General features: G+C 40.3%; 1 protein-coding gene across 7 annotated transcripts; it reads right to left on the bottom strand.

Annotated features, from left to right (window-relative positions):
* Positions 1–644: 644 nt before the first annotated feature.
* On the bottom strand, positions 645–25,514 carry sclt1 (sodium channel and clathrin linker 1). 7 transcript variants are annotated; one of them, XM_074628789.1, is made up of 22 exons: positions 25,373–25,514; positions 24,253–24,339; positions 22,608–22,675; positions 22,325–22,377; positions 22,103–22,175; positions 20,839–20,894; positions 20,292–20,427; positions 18,105–18,227; positions 17,854–17,919; positions 15,926–15,996; positions 15,585–15,675; positions 12,456–12,547; positions 11,854–12,031; positions 10,425–10,523; positions 7,840–7,911; positions 7,647–7,721; positions 7,397–7,539; positions 6,989–7,181; positions 5,047–5,243; positions 3,050–3,128; positions 1,045–1,140; positions 645–929 (listed from the first exon to the last, which is right to left on the bottom strand). In XM_074628789.1, exons 2-22 carry the CDS (start codon positions 24,323–24,325, stop codon positions 870–872), a joined length of 2,094 nt encoding a protein of 697 aa, XP_074484890.1. In that variant the 5' UTR covers positions 24,326–24,339; positions 25,373–25,514; the 3' UTR covers positions 645–869. The 7 variants fall into 7 exon arrangements, 4 of the variants coding, with proteins under 4 accessions (XP_074484890.1, XP_074484891.1, XP_074484892.1 ...); XM_074628790.1 differs by having other exon boundaries at positions 24,292–24,339; XM_074628791.1 differs by having other exon boundaries at positions 24,292–24,339; positions 25,420–25,438.
* Positions 25,515–25,563: the final 49 nt, after the last annotated feature.

Here is a 25,563-nt window from a genome sequence, read left to right as displayed (position 1 = left end):
CCCTGGGCCATACGGACACTGAACAAACAGTACATCTGTGCAATATTAATACACTGAATGTGAAATACATTTGTCTGTGCAATATATCCTTGAGCAATATACACCTCAAGTGCAACTACCTTTGTTTACATTTTATTTATTACATCTACCCTACCTGTTTTACAAGTGTAATTACCTCTGTTTACATCACATCTATTTTTATATTTTATACTCCTAGTGTAACACTTCTGTTTATATTTATTTATTACATGTACTTTACCTGTTTTATTTGCTTTATAACTGTGTGTGTTTTACCTGTTGTTTTATCTGCCTCGTTTAGTCTTGTAAGTATTTGTTTTAAAGCACTGACCAGAAGTGGCAACTGTGAATCTCATTGTATTTAATAAAATGACAATAAAGCTTTCTATTCTATTCTAGTGGCTAGAAGGGAGCCAGCAAACAGTTAGGCATTGATTGGTCTCATTTGATTCTCAGTTTGGGGGCTCCCTTCTAGAATCGAGCCCAGGTAACCCACTAGGGTTTTTTTGCGCACTTACAACAGAAGGCAGTTTGAAATGTAAAGAAGCAGATATTTAGAACTCAAAGCATTGAATTACCATTAAACCATATTCCTATACAAACACAACAACAAAGACCAGGGTGTATTTTGAAAGTGTTTATTTTGCAGTCTAAACATCAGACACATCCTTATAAATACAATTCGACCAAATTTAGTACATTAGTGCATAAAATTAGAACATTGTTGCCATTTAATCACCGGAGCACTGACAACACCATTGTTGTCTTATTCCTTTGGCCAAAATGTTGATGTAAACAAAATAGAGCAACATGGCTACATTATTCATCCAGTGGCACGATGACAGTCGCTGTTATAGAGTCTCTGGATCAACCATGGCTGTTTTCCTTCGCTGTGATGCCAACATACTCAGCTGTTAAAAAAAATCCAAAACATATAGCATAACAGATAAATAATAATGACAGTATTCAATGAGATAACAAGGAAACTGGAAATATACATATCTCTCCATGTAAGAGTACCCATACCTGTTGTGTAGCAGTAGTTGCCTTTTGTTCAGCTTGTGTCAGTCGTCTCTGGAGACGACTCGCCTTCTCCTGATACTCTGCTAGCTGCCTCTCATACTGCACAAACACACACATACCAATTAGTTACATGAAGTCAAACACATAAAAGTCTCTATGTCAAAGCCCTTGTTTTCACAGCACACCAGAGTACCAAGGAGCATACAGTATGGTGTGAATATCACTAATCATTACCATAGACATACCTTTTTGAGGCTGTTGTTAGTGGATGTATGCTCTGCATTTATAAATAGGCAGAAATTGTTGAGTGAATCCTCATATAAATATTATCAAACTTGTTCTAGTTCATCGACGCACATTCTCTGAACCTAAGACCGAGCACCAGATCCACAGTCCGTGTGTGCCAGCTCCGATCATTCTCATCAGCATTATTTCACCCATATATATGTATTATTTTACACTTATGCGGTAAATGTATGACAGTTTATTATTCTGTTGAAGTCCATAGGATGGACTGCATGAATTTAAACTTTCCCCAACTTTCTTTGTAACGCTGCTTGGCACTTCTGACGCTAATGTTGCAGGTTTCTAGTGAAAAGCCTCCTGCTTCTTGCCTTTTTGTATCTGTTTTTCTGAGCGCACTGTAACAGAGGAGGCCTGACATTTGCAGAGGCTAACAGCAGCTGAACAGGCCTGAACAGCAAAGGGCAGCTCCTCCCCTCAGGTAGAAGATGGTGTCCAACAGTGCAGGGAGAACATCTTACATTTCCTCTTATAACAACAGAATTTTTCCACCGCTTCATCTCCCTTTTACCCTAAACTCTATTGAGTCGTGCAGGAATGAGTCCTAAAACCTGTAAATGCGTAGCATATTAGCAGTTCTGGTTCCCTCGTCACAAAGTCAATGTTTTTTGTGAATGGGTTTTTAGTTAGATGCCTGAAATAAGGTCTGTGGTAAATATGCTTAAAGCTTCAGTAGGCAGATATTGTTTGGCATCATTGGGCAAAAATTCCATCCTTTCAGCATATTGTAATTCAAGTGTTCTGAGAGAAAACTAGACTTCTGCACCTCCTCATGGCTCTGTTTTCAGGCTTTAGAAAAATCTAGCCCGTTACGGGAGACTTTGGCCAATCACAGGTCATTTCAGAGAGAGCGTTCCTATTGGCTGTGCCCGGATGGTGGGCCATGCTTGGTATTTCCTCGACAGATCTCAACATGGCTGCCGGGTCACAAACGTTCTCATTTTACAGCGAAACAGTACACTACAAGATGTTTCTGAAAACATTTGAGGTGAGAAATAGGCATTACAGTAATAGAATATTGATTCATATTTGATCAGCGCTGCCTAGTTTGACAGTTTGTCAGCCGGCTCTCATAGACGGCAGCTGGACGGCAGACTCCAGATCAGCTCTGATTGGTTGTTTTCCTCCAGTCTGTGAAATCTTGCAGATGCCATTAGGAGCACCGGAGGACACCAGAGGCACATGATTTTTTTCAAATTATCCGTCTCATGCACTACTGTCAGGATATAGTGACCGTTTTATAAAAAATAACTTTTTAAAATTAGCTCCAATCTCGCTTACTGCTGCTTTAAGAGATTTTAATGTTTTGTTCTACGATATAAAATACATCAGTAAATATCTCACTCCTGAATTTTGAAGCTTTTATGTGTCGTAAAAAAGGCGGATGTTAACTGGCTAAATGAGACAACAAGATGTCACTACAAACGACATGTTCGCCTTTACAGCCTCGTTGTTTACTCGCGTTCATGCGGCCGGGGTGTAGTTTGTTTATAGCCTAACGTTAGCTTTTTACTTCTGCCGATTAGCTTATTTTCTGCAATAATCCAACATCCAATAGAAAAAAAACCCATTGGCTTGTTGTCGAGGGAAGCCATGGCGATGCTAACTTCCTGGTTGGCCTACAAAAATACGTCATCCCAGCAGCACTCTATTGTACTGGAAATCAAGCTGCAGGGTTGTGTGTGCATGTGTGTGTTACACAAACCTCAGCAACAGCATTATGGTCAGTTTCAAGCTGCATCTCCAGCTCGTGTGAACGCTGCTTCTGCCGATTCAGCTCTGCCCTAAAATAGAAAGAAAAAGAAAAAGAGATAAGCCACTTCTCACTGAGACAAAACATCTATAAAGCTTTATTTTCGAGTGTTTCAACGTGTTCAATATATCCAATACATCTCAGTGTAGTACAGCTGTCGCTGAGGGCAAAACAACTTCAAGTGGTAACTCAATTTTTGTTTCAACTGTGATCAAAATCTTTGTTGCTCCACTTCAGCTGTTGTTTATTCTTTGATCCAGTATTTGTGATAAAACTGATACAATAAAAACATCAGTCCTTTGGCAGTATCAGAAGAAAGTATTGCATTGCACTTTCTGTATTAAATGTTATTTTAAACATATTGGGGATCAGAACAGTGTTGTTGTCGCAGTCTTTCAGTTACCCACTAGTTTCCATTAGACTGGTTCATTATACACTTCACTTTGCAGGGATTATTTGACCAGAAAACGTTTGCTCAGCCTGCCTGCTCTTTTTGAGCACAACATTGCTTCAAGGTAAACACCCCGCAAAGTCACACTGGCAGATGTTGTTAGAGTAAGGTTTTTTTTTCCATTTATTATCCCTTTCTATTTTAGAGAGGACCTATTATGCTCATTTTCAGGTGCATACTTGTATTTTGGGTTTCTACTAGAACATGTTTACATGCTTTAATGATTAAAAAAGACTTTGCTTTTCTCATACCGGCTGTGCTGCAGCACCTCTTTTCACCCTCTATCTGAGCTCCTGCCCCCTGGTGAAAAGCCCAGTCTGCTCTGATTGGTCAGCTGGCCCACTCTGTAGTGATTGATCAACTGAACCAAACTCTTCAGACTCTGCTCCAGCCTCGCTCTAACTAGGGCTGCGGTCGAAAAGTATTTTTTGCTTGGTAAGGTTCCTAACTGAGTGAAATGACCCAGAAGTATCTAAGAAGCAGCCGTTGATAAGAGCTGTTTGAAAAGTTTCTAAATGATAAGGGAAAATGCTTCAATGCTTCCTTTCTCATCTTCTTTAGCATGGGATACAGTGGACCATCCTTTATGAAAGGAAAGGAGATAATGCCGTCCCACAATTCCTTGTGGCTACAACATTTGAAGGAGAGCTATTATGCGTTTGTGCTTTTTCCCCCTTTCCTTTAGTGTGTTATATAGTTTTTTGTTCATGTAAAAGGTCTGGAAAGTTACAAAGTCCAAACCAAAAGAAGTTACTCTCCCCCACAGAAACACTGCTGGTGCTCAAACAGAGTGTTTCAGACAGAGGGTGAAAAGAGGTGCTGCAGCACAGCCGGTATGAGAAAAGCAAAGCGATTTTTGAACACTAAGGCAGCAGTGGGTAGAATTGGAGCAGTTATTTTTATAAAACGGTCACTATATCCTGACAGTGGTGCATGAGACAGGTAATCTGAAAAAAAATCATGTGCGTCTGTGTCCTCCGGTGCTCCTAGCGGCATTTGCGAGATTTCAACGTGTCCGAAGGAAAACAACCAATCAGAGCCGAGCTGGAGCCTTGCCGTCTCTGAGCCGTCTCCTTACAAATTCTTTCCTTGACCTCATGACGTCTTCCATCGAGGTCACGGAAAAGTTGTTAGGAAAAGACATGAGGATGTAATTAGCCAAATTAGCTGCTAGTCAGGTATCATGCAAATGTGTTACTTGGTGATATCATCATGTTAGGGAAGAAAATGCGGGACTTCAAGCAAGGCGTTTCAGGCAGTTCAAGAGCAGTGCTTCTGTGGGGGATGATAACTTTGGGCTTTGTAACGTTGCGGACCTTTTATATGCACAAAAAACTATATAACACACCAAAGGAAAGGGAAAAAGCTCAAAAGCATAATAGGTCCTCTAAGGATTTAAACCAGCAACCTTTTAGTCCCGAATCACATTTCTCAGTGCGTGTTTTGTATCCTCTTTCCTTTCTTTAGAAATGTTAAATCTACCTTCACAAGTTCTTACTTGAGGCCTGTGATTTTAGTCTCAAAAGCCTGAACAAGGTTCTTGGCCTCATCTTTCCAGCGCTGGGTACATTTCTGCTGTGCTGTAAGGAGGCGCGTCAGATCAACACTGGAGCTTCGGCTGCTTTCCTCCAGCTCCTCCACGCGTGCCCCGAGTCCCTGCTCCTTCATGCTGTACTCCTGCTCCATCTGTGACAGCTGGGGGGAGGGCGGCAGAGTGAGGTGGGATGATATAAGGTCACCTAGCCGGTCCAAAAATAATTTACTGTATATAGATGAAGAAGATTCACAAGCCCCATCTTGTCAAAACTAATCAAAACCAGACTATCTTGCGATGGGATCACCCCAGCTGCGACACCAAATCGAACCAGGGGCATAAAGTAGGGGGGCCCAATGACCTCTTCCCAACTTCCTTACCCCCTTTTTCCAGCGCCCTTGCTTGTACCACACCCATCTTCAAACTCTGCCTTTGTTTTGATCTGAACAACACACCCAAGACACCAGTTTTGTGATGCCAAATTGGTCCAGGGGCGTTAAGTGGGGGCACAAAGTTGGGGGGGAGGGAGGCACAATCATTTTGCCATGATGACTCACACGGTGACAACAATACCAGCGTCACTGTCGCGGCTGGTAATGAATGATATTTATGTTATTATTCGATAATATTAGCACTTATCACTATGTAGCATGACTTGTGTGTGAATCATGCATTATATTATCTGTCTTTGTCTGTTCTTAACTTAACCCATCACCCCCTTTTCCAGGAGCAGTGCCAACTGTTCAAATGGTTGTTTGGCAAACACTTCAGATCAACAGGCTGAACAAAAATACATCTATTCTCTCACTCTTCTTAAAGGGGCACTACGCTGACATTAAACATAATGATTAGTTCCCTTGTCGTGAGTACTGCTACTGAGCGTGAACAAATAGTTGTATAATTTCATCTTTTGGCTGTAGAGGGAGCTTTCTAGAGTCTGAGAACATAATCCCGACAAAGTCATCAGGGTTATCTTAGCTTGGGAGACAGCACATTTATACCAGAAAGGCTGAGTAACAAACTGAAGGTGTGGAGATTTGAAAGATGTGGGCATTTGCTTGGCAGGGATGGTCTAATGGAAGTTATAAAAAAAAGTTATCAAGTTGCATTAACCTTTTCCACTCCCCTCAGTTTTTCATAGACCCATCTTTGTCTTTTTTAGGGGGGTGCAGGGGGTCTTTAGGGAGAGATGGCAGTTCAGCAGTAGATGTCACATAGAAGTAGTGAACATAATCTGAAAGCTGGGAAGCTGAAGACTATTTGAGATGTAGCTCAGAACTGCGTAACAAGTTCTAGTCATAAATCAGAAATAAAAAAATAATTGATTAATTAATTAAAATAAATGTTGGAAGTGTATAAGGGCCAAGAACCTTATGATAGAAGTATATGATGGCCATTCCCATGCTCACTTGTGTCTCATAAGTTGCTGCAGCAATTTTTGGGTTGATATGTTTTGTTACAAAGATTTGGTGCTAAATTTAACAATTTTTTACCACTCGAGAATTGATATTGATGATCAAAAATGCCTACAAAATACCACCTTGATGAACACAATAGAAAAAGCCATGCTGTGATATGGTAACAAAACTTTTTGACATTTTGAGAGTTCTGCAAGAATTGCATTCGTCGGCGATTGGATGTTGAGCACTTGTTCCAGAAACTGCTCAAAAACCCCCTTATTTTCAATCTACCTAGGGAAGCCATCCTTTCGTCTTCCTTCCTTCCTGTTCATCGTTCTAATGGGCCAGCACTCTTTTATACTATTGCCCTGCAGAGCCACTTCCTTCCCTTTCTTCATTTACCACCAACATCCAACTTGACTCATGTTTAAACTTGTCTTTCCTCGAGCTTTTTGTAGAGTCCCTATTCCTTAATTTCCTTCCTTTTCTATCCATCATTAGGTTACCTGTTGTTTGGTCTTCTTTTGGACCAACAGGGTAGCCTTGCGCAGCTCATCCATCTCCCTGCGGAGCTGCAAGTTCTCCTGTTGCAGCTGGAGTCGCTCCTCGCTGATGCCGACACAGTCGTCCCGGGCTGTGGCAAGAGAGCCCTGCAGCCGCCGCACTTCCTCCTGGCACCGGGACAGCTCCTCGCTGTAGCTATACACGGACGGATGGATCAAGAAAGGAAGGGGCGAGATAGACGAAGAAAAGGACAAAACGTTATTTTTATACAACTATCATTATTGGCAGCAGATGGAGCCACATGGGTACCACCCACTGCTGTTGTGAGTGCTCCAGGATGCGATCCTGCCAAGAATGTGTTGAGTTCAAAACTAGTGAAGATTAATCCTACAAGGCTAAGTTACACTTACTCCATCTCCATCTTTTTCAGTTTGTTCTGTGTGCTTTGCAGAGTGAGGCTCATGTCTTCCTTCATCCTCTCTGCGTCTAGACACCTCTGGTGAAGGGCATCAATCTTCCTGAACTCGGGCTCTGCCCTGCCCTCCTTATACACCTAAAAGAAAAACAATTATAATAACAATTATAATCAAACACTATCAGAACTCTGGAGCTAGCTTTAGCAGCTTCTTTCATGTGTTTCACTGATACTGTCATAGATACCTTCTCCAGCTCCTCCTCTACAGCTCTTCTCTCTCGCTGGGACCTTTCAATCTGAGACTCTTTATCGGCACACTCCTAGAGAGAGGTGGAAAGAGAGAACAAGGAGAGTCAGAATGAAAAAAAGACACATGAGCAGACAGGTGAAGACTGAAAAAAAGGATTTAATGTAACGTTGAACGGGCCAGGGTCTTACCAGCTGCAGTGCAGACAGCTCCTCGGCCATACGGTGGATTTGAACGTTGCACTGCTTGCGCACATTATCCACCTGTTAAAAATAAAGTCACAGTTCCAAAATGCGCAATGACTACTGGGATCTGGGTAATGCAATCACTTTGCAATCTGTTAGATACACTAACTTTTATTGGACAAAAAAGAAGGTACTTGAGTTGGCAACTTAACTCAGCAGCATAAGTTCAAAGATTAAGTCGAAACATACAGTATGTGAGTACCATATTAGGACTCTTGCTTTGACTGTGCATATTTTGACTTTTGGGCAGCACGTCCAAATTATAATAATCATCTGAAAATTAACACCACTGAGGCTGTGAGGATTTTGCTGTGTGGACCTTCTTTTTAGGAATAAGGTTTTCCAATGTGTTAAGCAAGCATGTGCCTTTAATACCAACGATTTTGGGCAATAGAAGCAGCAGACTGATGAAGGAAGTGACAATAATGTGTGAAAAAGTGATAGATGGATTTTGAAATAGTCTGTGATATAAAAGTAAATAATACAAATTAAAAAAATTAAAAAAGAAAGGTCAAGATGCAAATAACATTGTAATGTATTTATGGCCGTCAGTCCATTAAAATATTTAATTGTGATTAATTGCATGATTGTCCTTAGCTAATCGCGATTAGTCGCAAATTAATCACATTTTTTTGTTCAAAATGTACCTTAACCCTCTGAGACCCGCGGGCGATCCCGACCAACTTTACTGTCTATCAGAGGCTGTCAGTTTAAGAGGTAGAGTGAAGTTGTAGATATCATATGAAACTAGACAACCTAAGGAATCCAACAAGTTTGTGACCCGGCCGCCATGTTGAGATCAGTTAATAATAATAATAATAATAATAATAATAATAATAATAAATTGGACATATATAGCGCCTTTCAAGAAACCCCTAAATGCTTTACAAAGAGGGCACACAAAATAATACTGATAAATAAAAAACAAAGGAAAGAAAAAAAGAAAAGAAAAAAAGTTGAGGAAATACCAAGCACCAGCATTTTACAGCTAAACAGTACACTACAAGATGTTTCTGAAAATTCTTTAGGTGAGAAATAGGCATTACAGTTAGAGAATATTGATTCATATTTGATCAGCGCTCCTTAGTTTGACCTTTTCATCGGAGCTCACGAGTGATTGACAGCCGTCTCTGTTGAATGAACAGCCAATAGGAACGCTCTCTCTCTGGAATGACCTGTGATTGGCCAAAGTCTCCCGTCACAAGCTAGATTTTTTAAAGCCTGAAAACAGAACCATGAGGAGGAGCAGAAGTCTAGTTTACTCTCAGAACACTTGACTTACAATATGCTGATGATGCCAAAAACATTCTGCCTACTGCAGGTTTGAAGTGGCTGGAGGCAGAATATTTTTGGCATCATTGGGCAAAAAATCCATAATATCCTTTCAGCATATTGTAAATCCAGTGTTCTGAGCGCCACACGCTCCTGATGTTCCCAGTGTGGATGAGGCGTTACAGTAACAGAATATTGATTCAAATTTGAATCAGCGCTGCCTAGTTTGACTGTTTGATCGGAGTTAGCGAGTGATTGACAGCTGCTCAGAGACGGCAAGGCTCCAGTTCGGCTCTGATTGGTTGTTTTCCTCCGGTCTGTGAAATCTTGCAATTGCCATTCGGAGCACCGGAGGACACAGACACACATTTTTTTCAAATTACCTGTCTCATTCACAACTGTCAGGATATAGTGACCGTTTTATAAAAATAACTTTTTTTTAAATCATATTTGCTCCAGTTCTATCCACTGCTGCTTTACATCCTCAGGTAAATCTGAGGTCTGACCACCAATGTAAGCAGTTTGGGGATTAATTCTTCATTACACATGCTTATCTAAACCCTTCAAGTGAAGATGAGGGGGAAAGAAGGAAAAGGTGAAAAAACTGCCTCACGTTGGCTGCAATGTTTAACCTCCACAAAAGTCCTGGAAGGTAAAAAGGCAATTGCGAGGGAAGTTCTCTAATTTACAGAAAGTCAAACACATCAACAGTTACTCTCCAAAATAAAATAACATCATTCGTTGAAGGCCAGCCAGAGACTAAGATGACAGCCATTGCCTCAGTCTTACTAGACGGCATTAACAGGATTAAACAGTTTAAGGGCTTGATGAAGAAGACCAATTAATTGAGCTTTAATCACCATGTCCCCAACTGAGGTTAGGCAGGGGAAAAGAGCAGTGCTTTGCTTTTGGCTTAGCACATCAGTGCAGTTAGAGGTTGTGCCTCCATGTAAGGCTAATTATAAATCTAAAATTCTGTGGTTTCTGTAGTTTTTACAGATATTAATTTCTTTGAGAACTTAAGTATAGAGTTGGCACCAACTATCTTGACATCATCCGGTGCTTTTAAGCAATGATGGGATACATTCGGTATGTTAAAAGAAGATTCTAGTCACACACAGAGCAAATTACATGGAATGTATTTAGTAGAATAAGCCAATTCCAGACAGCTGACATTATTTCATGGAGTTTCAGTACTATATCAACGTCTAGAAGAAACCGGCAGTTCTTGTTCAAAGAGCCATTCAGTTACTCCAAACCTCTTTTCTTGTGCGGACTGCAGCATCCTGGATTAACTGTTTGATGGCCTCCTTTGTCTTCTCCAGCTCCTCTGTCTTCTGTTTCTCTCTTAACAGGGCCTGAAGGGAGAGGGTGAAGACAGACACAGCTGCACATCTCAGTGGGCAAAGTTCTGAAAGTGCTGAAGGGATGTGGACACAAAGGATCGATTGTCAGAGGATCTCGCAGCTCAAAAGATTGAGGGGACGGCTCGGCCAGTGAAAAAGACAAAAAATAGAGGCAGAAGAATGGTCCGAAATTAACACCCGCCAAGCGCCAAATGGGGGTAGATTTTCCGTTTGGCGAGTAAATCTCGGATGGCTATCCGCCACACAGTCATGTAATAAAAAACTATACTCGGTTGCACTGAGAGTCTCTACCACTTTTGCTGACATTCACAGGAGCACTCCTTTGAACTGATAACGTTACTTCGTTACCAAGTCAATGCCAAAATTCGGAAAACCTGACAGTACTCATTTTTCTACCATTAGGGCTCGAGACTCACGGCGGTCTGTCATCCCGTCATCCCAACACCGTGGGTCCAGCCAGGACAACTGAGGCAGAGAGGCCCGAGATATCATGTGTTCAAATGTTATCTTGTAAAATGTAATTTTGGCGAGAGACTTGAATGAATACAGTTTTTTGAAGGACACGTTTTCACAGCAATATGAAATAGATGATAGAGAGGTAATTATGACCTGTTTAACTTCCTAACAAAAAGCAGTATGCAAACAGTAATAAAGGAGTGCATGTTGAAGTACATGGGATTTATTGTTTTAATAGCCTATACCTGGTGAAATGTCAGAAAGGTATGACCAAATAGATACTGCCAAAGCCTAGTATTCAGGTTTGAATAGATTAACCATCAATATATCTAGATTATTTTGCTCTGGCCTCTTCTCTAAGTATTTATTACACGGCTTTGTTGAATACTCGTTCTAAGGTCTGTTATTTCTTTATAGCAGACCGTTGCTATGTATAACAGACCGTTGCTATGGGCGCAGTTCTGATCTTAGATTCTGGCAGACCGTTTTTGTGTCAAATTATTGAATTCTTTAGTAAGTAGCCGTGTAAGCTGGATAATGTACAGATAGCGGGATCATTGTTGTTAAAGAAACCCCTTCAGGGCAATGAGGGACTCCTTCGCTGCGTGTCGGGGTGCGGCATCGCCCTGTCGGGGGTTTCTTTTACAACAATGACCGGCTTGCTGTACATTATCCCTTACATTATCTCAATGAAATGTACTAAAACAAATGTATATGTGACACAAAAAGGCAATTCATTATTTTGGCTGGTAAAAAGCATGCTTGGCTGATGGATTTTTTCATCTAACAGTGCCCTTGGCTGGTGAGTCAAAAAGTTCATTTCGGACACTGGACAAAAAGGAAAAGAGAAAAAGACTGCAGTCACCTGGTCCTTCTGCAATGCAGCCTCCTCGGCCACCTGGACACTCTCTCGGACTTTAGCCAGGGCCTCATACTTCTCCTCTTCTAGGGTGGTACAACGTGCCTGGAGTTCCCCCACCTTTCTCTCCCACACAGGTTGATCTCTGCGAACTGCCTCAGCCTCCTGAGATGCAGCTTTTAGTCTGGCAATGGAGAAAAAGAAGTGAGTGCCAGCAACAGGGGAAAAGACACGAAACTGCTGCTTGGCTCTGCGGTACTGTCATTTTGATGTAAAACTCCACGGCTTCCCAAAAGATTCAAACATTGCACCGCTTCCAGGGTCTCAGAAACTCTTATCTCTGAAATCGGTTATAGTTGTTGGGCTACTGTTATATCATTTAAGTCAATTTGAATAACAGAATGTGGTGTGATGGGTCGAGTGACCCATTTGTAAAACATGCTGAAATACTTACCATTTTAGTATGATTTTATACAATTTCCCTCACCTCATCGGAATTTACATCTCAGTGTTTCACAATGGTGCATACATTACACAAATGATTGGAACTCTTGTGCAGAAACTGAAAATGGGATCGCAGATGAAGGATCAGTTTTACTTGTGCTCACCTGGCCTCTAGCTGGCTCAAGGCCGCCTGAAGCTGTTGGAGCCGTCTGTCTGATGCGTCCTCTCGACCCTGAGCCTCTGCCACATCTTCCTCCTAAATACACACACATCTACTGTTTTTTTCTTAACTAGATGAATCATTTTGTTTATAAAATATCCAAAATAATGACAAGCGGTGGTCACTACAGCCAAGTGAAAAATATCACAAACTGTTAAACTGATTAAGAAACAAAATCAACTGCTGTTTCACTTGTTTCCGAACGAATTCAATGTATATTCAGTCTTAAAGGGGAACTAGCCCATTTTCAAAATTCATAAATGTTATTCCTATGGTCTAAGACAGTCCAAAAATATTAGTAAACATGAACAACTCTCCCAAATTCAAAAACTAGAGGGCTAAAACTCAAGTTTGTGATGTCATAGGGTATAAAGTGTGGAGCTGCTCCATAGACAATATATAGGGAGAGATGTTATAGATGACACAGAGCATCCAGGGGAACGTTCTGCAAGCGAGTTGCACAACTGCGAACACTACAATAGAATAAAGCTAATTTGGGTATAAAAACAACAAATGACATTCTGTGGGTCCACAAAATCACTCTCCCATTCATTGTCTATGGAGCAGCTCCAGACTTTATATCCTATGACATCACAAGTTTGAGACTCACTTCTCTGGTTTCTGGCTTTGAGAGAGAGTAGCTCATGTTCACAAATATTGATTGAACTTTACTAGGCCATGGAAGTAACATATTGGAATTATTGATTTAAAGGTCACATATTATACTCCATTTAAACTAGTTATTATAGGTCTCAGACACCTCCAAACCATGTCTCTGAAGTTTTTTTTTCAAAAAAACAATCAGATCATGCATTCCAGCATGTCTCTATAACCTCTGTTTCAGCCCATTTCCAAAAGTGCTGATTTCTGTGTCTGTAGCCTCTGTCTCCTCCCACTCTGCTCTGATTGGTCAGCGTTTTCTGTCAATCAAACGTCCTCAACAACAGCGTCACCCTCCCCCTCCCTCCCGGAGAAGCTCTCTCTCTCTCTCTCTCTCTCTGGAGAGAGAGAGAGAGAGAGAGAGAGAGAGAGAGAGACGAGTGGAGAGATAGCAGCTAGAATAAAGTTTATAAACCACTTTAAAGTTTATAAACCAGAAACTTCACCCAGCGCACGTTACCGGAGGAATCTGATCAGAAATCGACGACACATGATGAACATCTTCGGTCCAGATTCCAGGTTTTCCTGACGGTTTCTCTCAGGTAAATAATGCTGTTTATAGCTCTGTTAGTTAACTCAGTGTTTACCTCATGCATCAACTCTGTAAACCGTAAACATACACTCTGTTTTACGTCTGTCTTTACAGATCCATCTGTGAGAAATGACCGACAGAATCATCCCAGAGGAGAGCAGACAGCTGAGAGCAGACAGCTGAGAGCAGACTGCTGAGAGCAGACAGCTGAGAGCAGATGGCTCTGTTTACATGGAGATACAAAGCTAACCCGGTAGCATGTAGCTACATGCTAACGGGTTAGCTACATGCTACCGCTATGACACGGTGTGTAAACACAGCGACCATCAGGGTGGAAAATAGAAGATGTGAAACAGTAGTCAGTTCATTATTTCTGCTAAAAGATAAATGTATGGAAGATCAGAGTAATGGTATATTATTTACAGTAGTAGCTGTCTCTGTGTTACCATGACTACAGACCACCGGAGCTTAGCTTACCATAGTTTACCAGAGCTGAAGACTTTCTCCTGTACCATGTTAACATAACTAACTAACAGGTGGGATGATTACAAATGCTGTGAATAATTAATATTGTCATCTGTCAACTCAAATAAAGTTTGACTGTGAAACAGAAATGTGTTGTGTTGCTTACAAGTCACTATTTACTACCTGTACTCTGCTACATGCATGACATCAAATATATATAATATATAAATATCATCTGTTTAAACAGTGTAATTACATAAAGCCTTTGTGAATGAACATGTTATATTTAGATGATGGGAGTACATGAAGCCTGTTCTGCTGGTTCTTGCAGACTAACTGTAGGGAGCTTTGCTCAAGTTAGGTTGAGGAGGAGAGACAGTGACGCGCTGTGGGCCGGGGTCAGCTACTGAAGGTTCTCTCTGGTTCGACCAGGAAACCCTCACGTGACTTGCATTTCCCTAATGACGTCAAGATACAAGGAAAAAAGCGAATTTTTTTTCTGCACCCATTTCCGGACAAACGGAGGAGGAGAAAAAGAGAGAGGATGGTCTTTTATGATACTATGGTGGCCTGTAGACACACTGGGGACAGATATTGCTGTTTAAAAGACATGGAAAAGTGCATTTTGCATAATAGGTGACCTTTAAGTGGTGTTCCCCTTTAAAGCTAGGGTTGGTAATGTTGAAAAACTAGCAAGAGTACCGCTAGATTAAAAAAAATATCCAACTGAAAAACCCAGCCCATTGTTGCTAACTCTTTTCCAGTGAAAGTCAGAGTTAGCATGCAGCTTTAGCCATCATGTCTAGCTCTGCTTTTCAAGGCAATGTGTGAAACCCAAAGTGTTTCCATACTTTACTATACAGTATGTGTAGTGTTTACCACTTTGGATTTAAAATGTGAGGGTGCAGGTCTTATCAATGCAGACCCTCTGTCATTTTCATCTCGCTGCGGCGGCCTGTGGTTTGTTTTAGTTGGCGGAAACGGAACAGATATGGCGTCACGTTACTCTGACTACAACAATAAAAGCGGCAACTTCCTTCTACGTCCGCATAGACTTAAATTAAGTAAATATATTGATTCTGGCAATAAAAAATAACTTTCAAAATCAAAAAAAAGAAAAAGAAATTGCGATACATAGCTGAATCCATTTATTTTCCCACCCCTAGCAGATACCAGATTTTCTTTTTTAGTCAGAGCATTTTATTTACTGATTGCTGTCGAGAATTTCAACAAATACAACAAAAAAATGTTTTTGAAGATTAGTGTGAATGGTTGTCTGTCTCTATGTGTCAGCCCTGCGATAGTCTGACGACCTATCCAGGGTGTCCCCCCCCCCACCCTGAATAGGATAAACGGTTACAGATAATGGATGGATGGAATATATTTTTATTCTGTGGATTTTTTATCTTCTCTCACCCGTCTCTGCATCTGGTCTTGGATACTCTGCAGCAATTTGGTCATCTCATTCACTTTGGCTGTGGCCGTCCTCAGCTCAGCCTTTGCTTGCCTACACCAGGTCGACAGAGAGAGAGAACAATAGTTCCAAGCGAAACACTTGAGACACTTTCACACCAAACCAATTGGGTATCCTGTATCTACCCATTTTCCTACAGTAATTATTTCTACTGGTGGTATTTGTAAATCCACAACTGATGTGGGAAATTGTTGTCAAAGCGGTAAAAGTAACCCCACAGAGCACATTCACAGAGCAAGACCTCTGGCAGCAGCCACTTTGAATATCTGATGCATTTCGTTACCTGAGCTGGGAGTGTAGCTCCTCCATCTCCGTGCTCTGCTCCGTCATTGTCTTCAGGAACTGCTGGTTAGTCTGTGTGTGGCAAGAGAGACAAGACTGCCATTTCTGTGGCATGACTCCAAGTACACACCTTGACCTTTATCCCAAAACTAACTTTCCCCTCAAACTTATCTCTTAAAACTTTCTATGTCCTTTTCAACCAAACCCTGAGGAGACTCTGTCTGTCATTCATGGCTACAAAGTCAATCGCTCTCTCACATACAGCGACTAAAAAAGGCTGCTTGTGTGAGAAGTCAGAGAAGGGAAAGCCCAAGGCTTGCCCTCTCATTAAAAATGCATCAGAGGGATATAGTATTACCCTCTCCTCACACACTGCATTGTGTCCTATAAGCACCAGGCACGCATGTCTATGTGTGTGAGCATGGCTTTGTATGTAAATAAATTAGGGCTGACAAAGTTAAAGCTATAATAACGCATTAACGCAACCTGCGATTGTTAGTTTGTAGCAAGCTTTTAAAGCTACAGCGAAGATACTGGTATCATATAAAACTAGAAAAACCTAAGGAATCCATTGGTACCAATCATGTAATACTAGTTTGTCGCAAAGGAGGTTAAATAACGCTCCAAACTTAAACTAAATTTTGGCAAGGAAAAACTGGCATGGCCGTTTTCAAGGGGTCCCTTGACCTCTGACCTCATGATATGTGAATAAAAAATGGGTTCTGTGGGTACCCAAGAGTCTCCCCTTTGCTATCGCAGGTCCTTCCTTCCTGCAGCTGTCAGACTCCACAACCAGCACTGCTCCCAGTAGACCACATACACACCAAATACTGACAATAACTGCACTATACCTTATATAGACTGTGCAATATCATTATTACTACTAAGGTGTAATTCATACTGTGCAATATTTTCAGGTAGAATTTAATTTCATTCTCATTGTGCAATATCATTTTCCACTTGTGCAATTTTTTAATAGTCTGTTTATTGTCAATACTGTATACACTACTCCTATTTTTATACTTCCTTCTATTTAAATGGTTTATATTTTGTTACACTTTGTTTAGCTCTTTTTTTTTTACTGTGTTGGCTGATGCTTCTTGTTTTTTTGCACTATCCCCTTTGCTGCTGTACACTGCAAATTTTCCCCACTGCGGGACTAATAAAGGAATATCTTATCTTATCTTCTCTTTACAGACATGCCCACTTTATGATAATCACATGCAGTTTGGGGCAAGTTATAGTCGTCAAGTCAACACACTGACACACTGACAGCTGTTGTTGCCTGTTGGGCTTGAGTTTGCCATGTTATGATTTGAGCATATCTTTTATGCTAAATGCAGTACCTGTGAGGGTTTCTGAACAATATCTGTCATTGTTTTGTGTTGTAAATCGATTTCCAATAATAAATATACACATACATTTGCATAAAGCAGCGCATTTGTCCACTCCCATGTTGATAAGATTATTAAATACTTGACAAATCTCCCTTTGAGGCACATTTTGAACAGATAAAAAAAATGTGTGATTAACTATGGACAATCATGCGATTAATCGTAAAATAAATATATGCACAATATGCTGTACGCTTTAATCTCACTCAACATCGAGCCTGTCAGATAAGTGTCTAAATGGAGCCTAAACAGTTTGACCTTGAGTGTATTTATGTGTGACTTTAGGTGTGTGAGAGAGAGAGACTAGTGCCTAACAGTATGTGCTGGTAGTTAGAGGATTACCAAGCGAGCTGACAGTCCATTATACAACCAAGACAGTTCCGGCTAACTATCAGCATGATTTAGAAACTAATTCACTTAGTTACAAGATTGATTATTTGAGCAGGGTTAATTTCGAAGAAGTGCGCAGCATTTCGATCCCCTGGCTAATTAGGAGGCAAATAACTTAACACGCTTTTAATTAACCATCACTTACCGATTCCAGTTTCTGATTAGCCACTTGAAGTTTGTGTGTGTGCTGCTGGAACTGAACAAGCTGATCCTGTGACGGGAAAAAAAGAGGCACTCAATAAAAGTTGTAATTACCTCATGCTTATATGAAGCATTAACTGAGGCCAAACTGCTCTAATTAACCTCATTTCTATAATGATGGCTCCATCTAGTGGTGAAAGGCTGCTGTGCTAATAATGTGCTGGCTCTGCATGTTCAATGTGGAAAATACTGAACCTTGAGCTGCTGCCTCTGAGTGTCGTGGATCTGTCCGTCAGAGATGGTCTTCTGGTAGGTCTGCTGGAGTCGGTCCAGCTCCTGGGCTGCCGTCTGCCACAGCTCCATGGACTGCGCCCGCTCCTAAACAAATACACACACAAATATGCACGCATTTATGCATGTTAAAAAGAAATCACTTACTACGAGTTGCATCCATCTCCGTGCATTCAGTGACTGAATCAGGACATATCATTAGTGCAGAACAGGCACTAGCAGCGTGGAAAACAGCCAGACTAAAAGAGAACTGCTCCAAAATTGTCTTATTTTCATGTTGTATCTTGCCAGCAAACAACTGAGTCACCACTAAATTAAAAGGGCCGTGCTGTCTAGGGCCACTAGGACCAGCTGTTGCTGTTGCTTGCTGTTGTCAGTTAATAGCTCCGACGTGTGACTCCACTACTCAATAAACCACTATGTCTTGTTTTCTGGTGCTACGCACGTAAAATACACAAGACGCAACATGTAAATATGACAGTTACCGTAAAGCAGGTTTGACCTTTGTACTAAGGGTAATTCCATACCAACTCACCAAGACCTCCCAATTCATGTCATGGATTTACCTGAGTCAACATATTACAAATATCTACCAATGAAATAAAACCAGAGAATGTAATATTACAACCAGTGAAAAGTATGAAAATTAGCTTTTTCAAAAAATGATTAAATGATGAAGGAAGTAATGTAGAACACCTTTTTAAAAATGTTATACATATATGTAATGAATATTAACACTTTCTCCTAAAAAAAAGTTTCAAAGAAATTAAAATAATCCTTCTTGGGAAAAATATACAGTAATAATATCCTAGACAGTGGGCTTTTTAGCTCTGAAGCTATATTTAGCAAGATCTGTGGCACTTCAAAGAACTTCTAGATGTGATAGAACTATATTAATACTACACAGAATCAAAAGTTAGTTCCAAGAGGGCATTCACGACTGCTGCATTTTAGTAGTCATCGACTACTCCCAAAAAGTAGTGGAGTAGTCCATTAATCGCGGGAGGTATATATTTGTTTTCACCCAATAACAATGACCAATCCTCATCAAAAAGGTCTCAAATACAACCAGTAAAGGGTTAACTAATGTAGGTGGGGCCCACCCAGGCTCTGGGTGGTTGTTTACAAATGAGCCGCGATCTGATTGGACTAAACCCCCAGCATACTTGTCTGAGCTGGAGATACTAGGCTCCTTTGAGATGAACTACGCCTCGCCTAGAAAGTAGACGAGATCAGGCGGCAGCAGCAGCAGGGGGCGGTGACAATAAGCTGCGGTCGACTTGGGCAGTTTCCATCAGCCTTCAAAGAATTTAAAAGAGGTCACAGAAATGTTTACATCCTGTTAGACCCATCTGTAGGCTACCTGTAGTTTGCACACCATGTTTCGATGGCTATGGCTGAAGAAATTGCGTACAGTATGTGCTCCTGATCGCAGACATATTAACCTTTCATCGCACATATTGAGATTAAAAGCCTATAATGTAGCGTTAGATATGACAACTACACAAACAATTTTGATTTTCTACAAAATGTGTTGTTTGTGGTCAAAACTAAGAGTAAAGTTTGTTCTGGCCGACGGGCGGGGCTTGGTTTTGGCTTGACTGTATGCAACATGGCGGCCGGGTCACAAACTTTCTAATTTTACAGCTAAACAGTACACTACAAGATGTTTCCGAAAACATTTGAGGTGAGAAATAGGCATTACAGTAACAGTATCTTGATTCATATTTGATCAGCGCTGCCTAGTTTGACCGTTTGATCGGAGTTCACGAGCAGTGACTGACAGCTGCATTAGAGACTCATCGGCTCTGATTGGTTGTTTTTCTTTGGGCATGGTGGAATCTTACAAATGCCATGATGAGCACTAAAACGAGGCAGAATAACCTGTTTTTTTTTTATACAGATTATCTGTCTCATGCACTACTTTCAAGGTATAATGAAAGTTTGAGCAAATATGACAGTTATTTATATTAATTTAGTTACATAACCATGCTTTTAACACACCTTGAAAGAACAAATCTCGCCAAGTGAATGCACAGAGATAAAAAACATTAAAGACATATTTTTTTCATCTCACTCCCAGTAGAATGGCAACAAAAAATTGGCCTTAATCTACATACGTTTAGACATCACATATGGACATATGCAGACCTGTTCACACAGCTGGACCTGCTCTTGGAGGTTTCTGATGACTGCTTCCTCCTCCAGCGAGCTGCCCTCCAATCCTGAAGCCACCGGCAGGGCATGAAGTTGCTTCTCAACAGACTCCCTCAGCCCTGCATGCAGCCTGGCAAAGGTGGGGGTAGATATTAAAAACGTGATTTATAAAAATAATGATTTTGCAGATAGTTCTTGATTTAAAAAAAAAGAACACAACTTTAATTACAGTCAACCAAACACACTTTATATGGCTGTAATGTAGATGGTCACAATGGCTTGATGATCAACAAAGATCTACTGTAACTCACTACTCCACTACGTCTACTATCTCACTGTTACCTTAGTTTTGGTAGGACACACAAATACAATCATAGTAACTCAATGCATAATAATTAAAGTTAGAAAAACAATTAATATCTGATATTCTCTAAGAACATGTCCCATGACATGAAAGCTTGGTGGATGTTGACTGATGTGATTAATGATCTCCTCATGTGTATCTACTCTCAATATGTTGACACCAGTGGAATTTTTCTACCTTTCGTTCTCCTTGACAACCCTCTCCAACTTCACTTTGACATCTGTCATCTGCCCCTGTTGATGTAAACAAGTAGATCAACACTGAGTGTTATCAATTAGTTAAGACATCCATATACATTTTAGAACATGGGTTCTCAAACCTTTTGGGGCCAGGGACCCTGTGTAGGGGAGAACATTTTCCAAGGACCCCCTCATAACCGTAACACCGATTAAGCATAATGCTTACTACCATTTGTACTCTTAGATGCCATTGGAACTATTTGTATTCTAAAACGTTTCAACCTAAATACTTCAGACCTGATATACAGAAACACATTTCAATTTGAATCATGTTAACACCACTTTGTTTTGCCCTGATATTCCGGATGCTTTGTAATCAGATGTCGCTTTAGCTTGGCCGGCTTCATGACTTTCACGAGCACATGAAGGCAAATGACGCATTTTGGTATCTTGACGATGTGGACTGTTAGCTCACCAATAATAAGCCAAGCTAATCAGCAGCAGGGACAGTTCGTTGCTCCCAGAGTGAAGTGACAGATATGATATATGTCACAATCATATCAGAGTTTCTATTTTTTTTTTTTACCTTTATTTATTCAGGGGGAGGTTCACTGAGAGCACTGCTCTCTTTTTCAGGAACGCCCTGATCACATTCACAGTTACACAATCACACGTGGAAGCTGCCCAGTACAATCAGACCACAGTCTGATCTGCTGGTCACTGACCAACTCCACTGGAGCGGTTGGGGTTAAGTGCATTGCTCAAGAGCCCCTCAGTGGTGGTAGATTCATCATACAGGGGGAATGAACCGGCGACCTTCTGGTCTTAAGCTCGCTTCTCTAACCTTTATGCCACCATTACCCACAGCTAACGTGGGTGCAACTAATGGACACAATATGCTTGTTTTACTGGTGCAAATGGTCCCCATCATTTGTACTTTATAGTGATACACTACAATTTTATAATTTATAGCAAATTATTTTGCGGACCCCCTGACAGAGTGCCACGGACCCCACTTTGAGAATCACTGTTTTAGAACACCTGTAATGAAATTTAATTCTGCATTTGCACATTTCAAAAGTAACACAAAGCCAAAAAAAATATGTTACTCATTAAAACAAAGTCAGATCTAGGAGCATGCTTGGAAGGGTCGGATCAAGAGATCACTCAGCTCAAGTTTTGGGCTTTCTGCTACTTAATTAAGCATATTTCAAGAGCTTCTATTTATACATTTGTTTCTCGTCGTTTCAGTTTTTTTTCACCTCGTATCTTTGCAGCTGTTCAGTCATTTCATTCATGTGCCGATCGTACTCCGCTACCAGAGGGGCCATTATACTGTAACACAGATGAATAATCATGTCACTTGTGTAAAAAACAAAAGGTCTTTGCTCCATTGCACTCATATCAACAGAAAGTTGCTGTCCTCATAACTCAGACTTGGAACAAGAATGCGTCATACAAGAAAGACTTTTACTGTGCCTGACCTTCTGTCTGAGATCCAGGGTGCAGGAGACTCGGACCGTCTTGCCTCATCAACCTGATGAGCAGAGATGCAGGAGTTGAAGGTTAGCATCATGAGGTGTTCCATTGTAGTTAATTCTACTAAATACTTTTCATTAATCAAATCCCAATATATATATATGGTATATCTTGTTGAATAATTTCCTAATAAAGACAAATACATAAATACAAATTGTTTACTGAAGATACCAAATAATGAGTCAAATCTTTGTCAGTTTATAGACAGATTTACAGATGTCTTTGTACCTGAGATGATGTGGATTGAGTGCGGTGCCCATACTGATACTGGCTGAGGGCAGAATTTAGTCTCTGGACTGAAAACAAACACACACAGTCAAGCACACACACTCATGTTGCTCTACTATTCAGCGTTGCAAGTTTCCCCACAAAACTGGGCTATTTTGAAAATGCAAATTTTCACAAATTGGGTCCTAGTTTTAAACAGTATCAATCACCAATTATTCATAGCACAATAGCAAAACGCAGAAAAAGAGCATTACAAACATCTTAGAAATGCATGTTGAATCTGGAGTTGAGTATCAAAGCAATTCAAGGGCAGATCCAGCAATGGTTGTCTGTGTTTGCTGGCAAGTACACTGCCAGTTCCGCCATAAGTCACGTTACAGCAGTTTTACTGAGAGCAGTCACAGTTTAGGTTCGAGGTTAGTTACAGTTCAGAGTAATTTAGGGGATGCAGCGATACCGGATTGGATATCGGGCCCATACTGACTGAAATAGCTGGATCGGCTATCGGTAAACAATGGGGCCGATCTATTCAATTCAGTTTTATACATATATACTATATACAAAATAAACTGAAATTTTAATTCCTGTTTAAGTTTTGACCAATTTGTTGCTGCAATAAGAAGGCTTACACTTGAATTGCAATTCCTGTTAATTTTGAAGATTTTTTAACCAAGTTGCTGGTGTTCGATTTATTATTTTAATAATAAATAACATAATTTATATACATATTTATTTGTTATTTTGTTTCACAAAGTTATGAAAGCAATGTTTAAGTCATGCCTGATGTTGCTTTAGACAAAAAAAGAATGATCCCAGTCACTTCCACACAGTGAGGCAAACAGCTTATTAATTAAACACTGGTATTGGATCAGTACTCAGTATCAGCTGATACCCAAAAGCCCAGGTATCGTTATCACTATAGGGACTGAAAAGTTGGATTGGTGCATTGCTAGAGTAATTCAAAACTTCAAAAAAAAGAGGGAATTAGATAGAGGACATGAATGAGTGACTTTTAGGCAATGGAGTAAAAGCATTTCATCAGAAAAATGTCATAATTCATGAGAGATTCCTTGGATTTGTAACTGTTATCTTGGAAAACATCAAATAAGCACCGCAGTATCAACAATTGGTCCTGGATTGCGTAATTGTTGTGGCCAAATGGTCCAGGCACACACAAGCACCTTGACAATGAAATGAAAGCAGAACAACAGTCCTGATAACGCACATATTGTGCTGTCTGAGTGTGCTGATTCGTGGCATCCACTGTGCCAAACTTGTATCAGTTTAAGATAAGATATACTATTACCCTTCATCAGTTTGTCATGCGCCCCAAAATCATGACATTTTCAGTATTCATTTAGGACTGTAGGACAGTCTCATACTAGTCTCAGCATAATTCAAAAGACTGTCCCAGATTCTTGATGAATAACAGCCATACTGATACTGATGTGGGTCTATTTATTTATATATTATATTGTCATTCACTTAAAACATGATTTACAATTTAGTGTACGTGAAAGTAGACATCAAATAGTAATGATGATGAATTTACAGCCCTGTTATTATTCTCAATCTTGGCCTAAACTTCCCATGAACGGATTTTAAAGACAGCTTTGGGCTGGACAATTCTGATGGACATGACTACCTGCTGCTAGTGTGTGTGTCCTCCCTGGTTTGTCCTTACCTTGATCCCGTAGAAACTCAACTTCTGTTGCCATGACGAAGGCGCAGTCTATAGATGCAAGCAAAACAGTTTGCGTTAGCAAGTTTAAAAATGAGCACCGCTTTACCTTGTAACATTAACGTTATTTATTTATTTTTATTTATTTATTTATTTGCACATATATAAAACTGCACAAAATCCAGTAAATGAAAAAAAAACAAGAAATGTGTCAGGAGAGGTCAAGAAGCCACAGGCTTATACAAAGGACCTCCCCCCAACCCCAGGAGGAAAAAAAACAATAACAAAAAAGGAAGAAAGATCTAAACTAACATAATTTTAAAAATACAACAAAAGTTAAACAACAACAAGAAGTACACAAAATGTGCAGAAAAACCCTAACCAAACAGTGGAAAACAATCCAATAAAAACAATAAAATACATACAAAAAACAGTACAGAAGAACAAAAATATATATCTAAACATATCAAAAGATAATCAGACATCATGAATTAAATGTGATGATAATTGTTCTAAGGATAACGAGCTCTTGATAACATGTGTTTTGGTGTTCCATATTTGAACACCACAATATCTGAGGGAGTACTGGCCATGTCCAGGTGAAGATGATTAACCTGTCTGGTATTATGTGAATGAATTTGAGAATTAGATTGAAAGAAGTTGCTAAACGATGATGGTAAAGAAGAAAGCAATAACATATATTTATATATAAACACACATATCTGATGAATATTTACGTCATAAACTGAAAGTGTTCAGTTTCCTGAACAGTGGAGCAGAAATAGTAGCACGTACAGTCTGTCCATTAATCGTGTTAAACTGTTGTTTTCAGTGTGGGAGTTTAACAGTCTCTCAGAAACACATGTCCTCCGCTACTAACGTCTTTACAAAGCTGTTAAACAATACGGCAGCTCGCGGTGACGTTACCTGTGGTTACCGTGGTTACCCGGTGCAGCTAGCCTTAGCTGGGACAGCTAGCTAATCAATCTCAGCTAAGCTTAGCGAGCTAACTAAACATTTTAGTCTGGTAAACAAAACGTCTGACTTACAACACAGAACATTTATAGATAAATGTGACACTTACGGGTAATGTGAATGTCTTATTTGACACGGTAGCAGTACAAAACCTACATGTTTTTACATCTCTATTCCGCCGTCAGGTTTGAAGCAAACAAATAACAACCAATGGCAATGAAGGTGTGCACCGCGGAACTTCTTCCGTCTGTACAACAAGGAAGTGGAAAGGTTCCGCTGTGTGTCAGGAACAGGAAGCTA

The sequence above is a fragment of the Sebastes fasciatus genome, chromosome 3 (genome assembly GCF_043250625.1).
Source record: "Sebastes fasciatus isolate fSebFas1 chromosome 3, fSebFas1.pri, whole genome shotgun sequence".
NCBI classification, from domain to species: Eukaryota; Metazoa; Chordata; class Actinopteri; order Perciformes; family Sebastidae; genus Sebastes; species Sebastes fasciatus.
Note: the sequence above shows the minus strand (reverse complement) of the source record. Positions and strands in the feature narration are given on the sequence as shown.